Genomic DNA, 9,832 nt, shown 5'->3' on the forward strand with positions numbered 1-9,832 from the left:
TTAAAACTCTTCACATGCCTAGAAGACAGAAGGATGCAGAGACTGCATGGAGAGCCACATTTTTCTCCTTCTTGCCAGTTCACTGTGGCCTAGTATTTACCTTGTCCACTGTGCCAGAACAGGCACCCAATCCAGGGTGAGAAATGTGTCTCTCACTGTTGGAAGTGGAAGGAGAAGAGATCAAGCTCGGTGGCACTGTCCCTTCTCCCCCCAGCCTTCTCCTGCCCCTGCCCCAATGCCAGAGCTGCCTCCACTACTTGGGATAAGAGGTGTTGGTCTCCAAGGGAACCCAGAGGGTCTGTTTGTCCATGGCTTTGGTCATACACAGCTGGCAGGCCAGATGGGATCTAGGAAGAGAAAATGGCAGAATATAGTGGTAAAAGACCTGGCTTGGGAGACAAGAGAATTTGAGTCCCTGTAATAGCTCACGGATCCCTGTGAGACTTTGAGTCTTTGGTCTTCAATTTCTTCACCTGTAAGCTGAGCAGGTTGAAATGATCAAGCTCTAAGGTTGCTCTAAACTCTGACATTCCATATTCCAAGGGTCCTGCCAGCCTAGATATTCTATGTTCTAAGATCCCTCCCAGTTTGAAAATTCTGTAAGATCTTATAAGATCTCATTCTGTAAGAAAATTCTGTAAGATCTTATAAGATCCTGAATCCCAACTTCACAGAATAAATCCCCTCTATGTCCCGAAGTGTGGCCCATTGACTGAATCCAAACTTTACAGAATAAATCCTTGGGTATTTAGGGTTAGGGGAGATTCAGTCAAAGAGTCCCACTTGAAGACCTACAGGGCCACATGCAGCCTCCAGGCCACAGGTTCCTAACCCTTGTACTAGGGAGTAAATAGGTTCACAAATTTTAAAAGTAAGACTATATATACACACACAGAGAGTAATGGGAGGGAGGGGTCACTAGCAACTGGGAGAACCAGGAAAGGCCCCTCAAAGAGGTAGTTCTTAGCTAAGGCTTGGAGGATGCGAGACCTTTCAAGAGGCAGAAATGAGGAGAGAGCGTTCCAGGCCCAGGAAATAAAATGCCACATATGGAAAAACAAGGGAGCATTGAGTGTGTGAAGGGGAATTATAAGTAATCAGCCCAGAGGGGTAAGACTGGAGTCAGGTGGGAAGAGCTTGGCCATGGGGAGCCACTGAAGTTTCTTGAATAAGGTAGTGGCATGAAGAATATCAATATGGCAGCTTGGTAGAGAATGGGTTGTAAGGGGAGAAATTGGAGCCAAAGAAATCAATTAGGAGTCTTCCACAATAGGAGAAAAGAAAGATGATAAGAGGTAGGATGGTGGCCTAGAGGAGATGGATACCAGATCTATTTTACAGATAGAATCAACAACACTTAGCAACTCGTGGGATATGGGCAGTGAAGGAGAGGAAAGAGTGGGATCCCAAGATTGCAGACCTGGATGATTGGAAGGATGGGGGCACCCTTAACAGAAATATGGATATTGAGAAGAGATGTGGGTTTGGGGAGAATGGAGTGAGTTGATTGCACAGGTTGAGTTTGAGATGCTTCTAGGACATCTGGGGAGAAATCATGGGACCACAGATAATGGAGCTAGAAAAGACCTCAAAGGTGATCGAGTCCAACTCTGTCATTTTACAGACGATGAGGATAGTAAGGTCCAAGGAGGTTAGTTGACTTTCCCAAGGTCACTAAGGTAGCAAGTATCAGGAGCTGGATTTGAACTCAAGTCCTCTAGTTTCACAAAGATGCAGGACTTGTGCTCAGGAGAGAGATGAGGGCTAGAGATGGAGATGAGAGAGTCATTTGTACAGAGAGGGAAATTCGGTCCAGGGACCAATGGCTTCTGTCCTCAACACCAACCTCCATGCCCCAGAAGGCCAAGAGATTCTGTGGATGCAGGTTTTCCCTCTCAGCTCTACCCACTTCCTCCTTGGTTGAGATAAAATACTTACGTGGCTGTGACACCATAGGTCAGGTCCAGAATGTCCAGCTCATCCTCAGAGATGGGGCCTAGCTTCTGGAAGACTTCCTTCTCCAGGATGAAGTGGCAGGTAGAACAGGTCAGAGCCCCTTTACAGATCCCTAGGGTGAGAAAGTTCATGGGGCTTCTTGTACTCGCCCTCTCCCTGGTAGTCATATTATTGCCTCTGAAGTCACCCAGGCCCAAAGCCTGGGGCCTGCTTCCATCCTCTGAACATGCTCTTTTTCTCCAATGACACTACAGGCAGCTCAGATAGACATCATCTGAGCCCCATCTCTCTTCATTGCTTCCAAACTGTCCACCTCAAATCTCAAGGCACCAGTCAGAGTTCTTTGACCCACACAACCCCCCACTAGGGCTTCCAGGACTCCAACCCTCCCTCAGGCACATCCCACGGGCTCATTTACCACATGATTCCCTCCCTCTACCCACAACTGCCATTTGCCTTCTCCCTCCCACTCATTCACACTATTGTTCTCCAATCAAAGGGTCACTGACTTTTCACATCCTGAGTGATCCTGGAGCAGGATCACAGGTGAGTAATCAGAGCAAGAACTTCAGAACCTAGGTGGACCTACAGTTCTATCACTAAACACCAGAGCCTTACAGCTAGTTTATAGGGGCTAGAGCCAGCAACTGTCTACTGAGCTATAACCAAGGGCAAGTCTTCAGTTGTGTTGCCCAGACTTCAATCAGGGTCTGCAGCCTCCAAAGTTCAGATCAGAAGGGCAGCAATTAGATTGTGCCGTAGATCAGATCTCTAAGGGCTTAATGAAATTTTACAGCTCAGGGCCTGAGATCCTTGAAGAACACAGAGTTCAGTACTCAAAGGAAGCATTGGCAGGACTCCAATCAACAGAGATTAGGACTATACAAGGCTCCAACATCTTCCCTCCCAGAAGTTCAAAGAGCCTGGCCATAACATAAAGCTTCAGTTTAGGAAGTAAGGCTCAGAGAATGGGTAAATAACAAAAGAGACTGACGATAAAGAGCTATTGTTGGGTCGGGGATGCCAAAGATACAAACCCAGAAGAGAATGACTCTAAAATATCTATAAGCAAAGCCTCAAAGAAAAACAATGCTTGGTTGCAAGGTCAACTAGGTTTCTTGAAAGAAATGAAGCAATAATTTTTTAAAAAATAATTTAAATTATATTATGAAGAAAATGAGATCTCTAGATGAAAGAATTGAGAGAAAAACAATTCAATATACAAAAGTAACATATTCCCAAAAAGTAAGAATGGGCCAAATAGAAGCCAATGACTCCATAAGACAACAATTTAAAAAGAAACAACCAAAGTCAAAAGACTGAAAAGTAGAAAACATAAGGTATCTCATTTCAGAAACAATTAGCTTGGAAAAATAGATACAGGAAATATGATGTAAGAATTACTAGACTACCTGAAAGCCATGACAAAAACAACAACAACCAAGCCTAGATGGCATATGTTAATTTATCATGAGTGAAAACTGCCCATAACTCTTAGAACCAGAGGGAAGATTCCGTAAGTCACCTCCTGAGAGAAATCCCAAAACGGAAACTTCCAGGAACATCTTAGCCTGAATCTATAGCTTCCAGGTCAGAGAAAAAAATTCTAAAAAATAAGAGGTTCAGACCTTAATAGGTTCCTATTGCCCACTAAATCCTTTGCCTGGCACTGAAGACTCTCTCCAAAGGTTGCCCTGCTTTCCACTCTCATCTTCTATTTCTCTCTTCCATGAATTCTATGCTCCATCCAAACTGGAATTCTCTCTATACTCCAAATATGCCTGCTGCCTGCAAAACAGAGGAAAAGATGCCAGCCAAAAGCACAGTAATGATAATCAGAATTCCCATTTCTTTAGAATTTTTAAGATTTACAAAGCACTCCTCACAACAATCCTGGAAGTGAGTTAGTCGTACTATCACCTTCATTTTAGAAACTGAGAAACTGAGACTCAGAGTGGCTGACTTGCCCAAGGTCACATAGCTGCTAAGTGGCAGAGGTGGGGTTTGAGCTAAGGTCCCCTGATTCTGAGCTTTGTGCTTTGGCTACTACCAGCGCAAGTTGGCACCTTTTCTTATAGTGTTGGAGTTGCGTGGGGCACTGCCCAGAATCACACAGCCAGTATGTGTCAGAACTAGGATTTGAACCCAGGCTTTCCTAGCTCTAAGACCAGCTCTCTATCCATTGGGCTCACTAAGCTGCCATCATTCTCTGCACACCTAGAAAACAACTGAATAAGGCATTAGAGTTAGGACCTGGGCAGGCTCCTCTCCATTCTTTCAGTCCTGGAGTCAGAGCAACACAAAATCTCAGAGTTATAAGGGATCTCAGAGGCCCTCAAACCCAACCGACATGAACATTGTAACATCCCCTTTGTAACATGCCCGATAAATGATCACCCTAGGGGCAGAGCCAAGATAGCAGCTGGAAAGCAGGGACTAGCATGAGCTCCCCGCCGAGTCCCTCCAAAAACCTATAAAAAATGGCTCTGAACCAATTCTAGAACTGCAGAACCCACAAAACAGCAGAGGGAAGCAGGGCTCCAGCCCAGGACAGCCTGGATGGTCTCTGGGTGAGGTCTATCCCACACGGAGCTGGGAGCAGAGCGGAGCAGAGCAGAGCCTAGCGTGAGTGGTGTGGACCAACTAGACCAGGAGCTGGGCGGAGTGTGCCTTAGCGCCCTGAATCAGTGAGCTGCAGCAGTTACCAGACTTCTCAACCCACAAACACCAAAGGCAACAGAGAAGGTTAGTGGGAAAAGCTGTGGGAGTGGAAGGAGTTCACGGTTTGGCTACCGCCCCGGGGGCAGGAGAGGTGGGGCAGCTACAGAAGTACAGCTGCAGTTGCTTCCGGCTCCAGGCCCACCTGGTGGGAGGAATAAAGTGGCGGATCAGAGCAGGAGTGCACAGCCTGCTGAAGATCTAAGCCCAGTCCGGGTTGGGGGTTCTTGGGGAAGGAGTGGTGCTGGTGTGGCAGAGCTGGCACATCCCCCCAAGCATGGAACATAGAACTCTTTAGTCTATAAGCAGTCATACCCCGCTGAAAAACTCAAGGGTCAAGTTAGTTGGTTGGGAATATGGCTAGGCAGCGAAAATGCACCCAGATTCAGTCTCAGACTTTGGATTCTTTCTTTGGTGACAAAGAAGACCAAAACATACAGACAGAAGTTAACAAAGTCAAAGAGCCTACAACAAAAGCCTCCAAGAAAAACATGAACTGGTCCCAGGCCATGGAAGAACTCAAAAAGGATTTGGAAAAGCAAGTTAGAGAAGTAGAGGAAAAATTGGGAAGAGAAATGAGAAGGATACAAGAAAACCATGAAAAATAAGTCAGTGACTTGCTAAAGGAGACCCAGAAAAATACTGAAAAATATACTGAAGAAAACAACATCTTAAAAAATAGATTAACTCAAATGGCAAAAGAGCTCCAAAAAGCCAATGAGGAGAAGAATGCCTTGAAAGGCAGAATTAGCCAAATGGAAAAGGAGGTCCAAAAGACCACTGAAGAAAATATGACTTTAAAAATTAGATTGGAGCAAGTGGAAGCTAGTGACTTTATGAGAAATCAGGATATTATAAAACAGAACCACAGGAATGAAAAAAATGGAAGACAATGTGAAATATCTCATTGGAAAAACCACTGAGCTGGAAAATAGATCCAGGAGAGATAATTTTAAAATTATTGGACTACCTGAAAGCCATGATCAAAAAAGAGCCTAGATACCATCTTTCAAGAAATTATGAAGGAGAACTGCCCTGATATTCTAGAGCCACAGGGCAAAATAGAAATTGAAAGAATCCATCGATCGCCTCCACAAATAGATCCCAAAAAGAAATCTCCTAGGAATATTGCTGCCAAATTCCAGAGCTCCCAGATCAAGGAGAAAATACTACAAGCAGCCAGAAAGAAACAATTTGAGTATTGTGGAAACCCAATCAGAATAACCCAAGATCTGGCAGCTTCTACATTAAGAGATCGAAGGGCTTGGAATATGACATTCCGGAGGTCAATGGAGCTAGGATTAAAACCTAGAATCACCTACCCAGCAAAACTGAGTATCATGCTCCAAGGCAAAATATGGATTTTCAATAAAATAGAGGAATTTCAAGCTTTCTCAGTGAAAAGACCAGAACTGAATAGAAAATTTGACTTTCAAACACAAGAATCAAGAGAAGCATGAAAAGGTAATCAAGAAAAAGAAATCATAAGGGACTTACTAAAGTTGAACTGTTTTGTTTACATTCCTTCATGGAAAGATGATGTGTATGATTCATGAGACCTCAGTATTAGGATAGCTGAAGGGAATATTCATATATGTATATATGTTTATGTATATATATATATGTGAATGTGTATGTATGTATATATGTATGTGTATATATATATATATATATATATATAGAGAGAGAGAGAGAGAGAGAGAGAGAGAGAGAGAGAGTGGGGACAGGGTGAGTTGAAGATGAAGGGAATATATCTAAAAGAAATAAAATCAAATTAAGGATGAGAGAGGAATATATTGAGAGAGGGAGAAAGGGAGAGATAGAATGGGGTAAATTATCTCACATAAAAGTGGCAAGAAAAAGCAGTTCTGTAGGAAGAGAAGAGAAGGCAGGTGAGGAGGGAATGAGTGAATCTTACTCTCATCAGATTTGACCTGAGGAGGGAATACCATACATACTCTATTGGGTATCTTACCCCACAGGAAAGAAGAAGGAAGAAGATAAATAAAGGGGGGGATGATAGAAGGGAGGGCAGATGGGGGTGGAGGTAATCAAAAACAAACACTTTGGAAAGGGGACAGGATGAAGGGAGAAAATTCAATAAAGGGGGATGGGTTGGGAAGGAGCAAAATATAGTTAGTCTTTTACAACATGAGTATTATGGAAGGGTTATACATAATGATACACATGTGGCCTATGTTGAATTGCTTGACTTCTTAGGGAGGTTGAGTGAGAACGGAAGAGGGGAGAGAATTTGGAACTCAAAGTTTTAAAAACAGATGTTCAAAAACAAAAAAAAAGTTTTTGCATGCTACTAGAAAATAAGATACACAGGCAATGGGGCATAGAAATTTATCTTGCCCTACAAGAAAGGAAGGGAAAAGGGGATGGAAAGGGAGTGGGGTGGCAGAAGGGAGGGCTGACTGGGGATCAGGGCAACCAGAATATACACCATCTTGGAGTGGGGGGAGGGTAGAAATGGGGAGAAAATTTGTAATTCAAACTCTTGTGAAAATCAATGCTGAAAACTAAATATATTTAAAAAAAGAATGTAAATGATCACCCTAAAGAAAGCCACCGCTAGGGACATCACTAGCTCCCAAGGCTGTCCATTTTACTTTGACATTGTGCCGAAATCAGCCTCTACCCATTGGTGCTAGGTGAGCCTTCTGGAGTCAGGTGGATGAAGTCAAGTCCCTCTTCCCTATAACATCCCTTCAAATAATTAAAGACAGCTGTCATGTCTCCCCACTCCCTTCTAACTCCCAGATTTCTCTTCTCCAAACTAAACATCCCAGTTCCCTCATATGGATTGGGCTCAAAGCTCTCTGCCATCCTCTGCCTCGGAACAGGCCACAGCATGTCAATGTCTTGACTAGATTGTAGCACCACAATTGAATACAGTAAGGTCACAGAATCCTAAATTTCAAGCTGGAACACACCTTAAAGGTTATGGAAATTCAGGCCCTTCTTTTTACAGATAAGGAAATGTCCATGAGGCTCTCCAGATGTGATCTGAATGGGGTGGGATATGGTGGCCATCTCCTCCTGCATTCTAGACTTTGGTGGTTTGCTGTAACCCACTGTTCAATTATGCAGAGATAGCAGGTCATGAAGACCCCTAGGTTCCCTCTTCCCTACCCCCATCCCCCCACCCCAAATTCAAGGACTATGGACTTTGATAAGGCTGTGGAGTCACTGGCCCTCCGGTTGTTCATTTTAGGGGAAGGGGATGAGGGAAGGCCTGAGGTGGGTGAGTTGACACTGATGCCTAGGGTCCAGGCTACCTACCGAAGCCAGGGAAGTTCAAATTGTGCTTTAGCACCAACTGGAGCATGTTTTCGCCCTCCCTCACGGGAACTGTGGTCTTCTTCCCCAGGTGGTTTACAAGATTCACTGTCAATTGCTCCTGGGGACTGAGAGCATAGTCATTGTCAGCCTGGAGCTGTCCACCCTCTTATCGTGGTATACCTACATCCACCCAGATCCCACTCACACAGCCCAGTGGGGACACCTGAGCTCCACACCCCTGCACCCCAACCCTGCTCCTCTGTGTGCTTAACTTCTAGACCTGCCTGGACATTCTCTGTTCTAGGGTCCTTTCCAGCTCGGATGTTCTCTGTTCTAAGATCTCCCCTGCTCTGACTTTCTCTGTTCTAGGGTCCCTTCCAGCTCAGACATTCTGTTTTCTAAAGTCCCTATTACTTCTCATCCAGGTGACTTACCCAAGATGATACTTAGCAGCTAGTAAGTTGCAAAGCCCAAGGTGAACGCAAGCCTAACCAAGTTACTCTCAGTAGTATCCAACTATCTCCCAAGGTCCTGGACATGTTGTCAGCTAGGGAGAAGACCTTATGGGAAAGGGATGCCTCATAGGGGGTGGGAGGACTAGTCAATGGAAAGTTGTCTGCAGCAGCCCTACCATGGAGCACTGAGTAGGGACTAAGATGCTATCCATTAGTGGAACGAGGTGGGGACCATCATGGCCATGTTAAGAATGAGAGGGAACAGTGGATCCAGGAGCTCAGAGCACAAGGGAAAGAGAATTAACATCAAGATAAAACTGGGTTTGAGGGCCCATTCTGCTGTTTCCTAGCTGTGGGGCTCTGGGAGGTCACCTGACCTCTCTGATCCCCCAGTTCCCAAACTGAGCTAACAAAATTGGTTTTGTTTACTTTCTTCACAAGGAATTATTTTTGCCATGGGAGAAGGAAGTGGTATAGCTGAGATACCAGCCAGCTAGTCTGTTTTGAAGAGGCTGTGCTACAGGACAAAGGGGCCAAGGACTCGGGACTTTCCAACTTGAGGCCACGTAACATTCTCTGGGCACTGACGGTCATTGCACAGTACAAGGAGATACAATGACAGGGTTAGGGGTGAGGTAAGAGACGGGAGTGGAAGGGAGGAAGAAGGAAGGGACCCTGAGGCTATTCAAACTTAGGTCAAAGAGGCCTTGAATGGGTACCTCAGCTCACCCTCCTCCAAGCAAGGCCACTCACAAAAAGTAAGAGTTAGAGATCACAGAAATGCAGTGTTCAGAATAGGAAGAGATCTCAGAGATCATCTAAGCCAAATCTTTCATTTCACAGATGGGAAAACTGAAGCCAGAGATGGGGTAACTACAGAATTCCAGAGCTGGAAGTCACCTTAGAGATCACCTAAGTTAACCTCTCATTTTACAGATGGAGAAACTGAGGCTCAGAGAAAGGAAGTGACTGGGCCAAGGTCACACAGTTCTCTTCCCCTCCCCTCCCAATGTGTCCTGGGGAGAGAGGCCCTACTTACCCAGAATCTTGAACTTCATCTTGGAGCAGCCAAGTGGTACCAAACATTCTCCAAGGCTGCAGCCTGGTGGGGAGTAACCAGACCATGGTGGTCAGGCACCTGGCCAGGCTGGATGACAGAACCTGGGCAAGGCCCAGGTCCAAGTTGGGCATCATCTGTCTGGGGACACTGGAGCCCTGCCTCTCTCCCTGCTCTGACTCCCTGATGTGAGGACAAAGGAATAAAGAGAGAGAGGGAGATAGGCAGAAAAATGCCCCTAGGAGCCACCTCCAGAGGGGTGTGGCCAGTCCAGTTAATCAGAAACTGTGAGAGAAGGAGGAGAATTGGGTGGGGGTTGGGGGAAGAAACCCTGTGCACCATCAATGAGATTCTG

At 45.2% G+C, this 9,832-nt stretch overlaps 1 protein-coding gene across 1 annotated transcript; it reads right to left on the bottom strand.

Annotated features, from left to right (window-relative positions):
• Positions 1–253: 253 nt before the first annotated feature.
• LOC118833003 (adrenodoxin-like) lies at positions 254–9,614 on the bottom strand. The gene is made up of 4 exons (XM_036740383.1): positions 9,460–9,614; positions 7,966–8,090; positions 1,939–2,068; positions 254–347 (listed from the first exon to the last, which is right to left on the bottom strand). The coding sequence occupies exons 1-4, from the start codon at positions 9,612–9,614 to the stop codon at positions 254–256; spliced, it is 504 nt and encodes a 167-aa protein (XP_036596278.1).
• Positions 9,615–9,832: the final 218 nt, after the last annotated feature.

The sequence above is a fragment of the Trichosurus vulpecula genome, assembly GCF_011100635.1.
Source record: "Trichosurus vulpecula isolate mTriVul1 chromosome X unlocalized genomic scaffold, mTriVul1.pri SUPER_X_unloc_1, whole genome shotgun sequence".
In the NCBI taxonomy this organism is placed as follows: Eukaryota; Metazoa; Chordata; class Mammalia; order Diprotodontia; family Phalangeridae; genus Trichosurus; species Trichosurus vulpecula.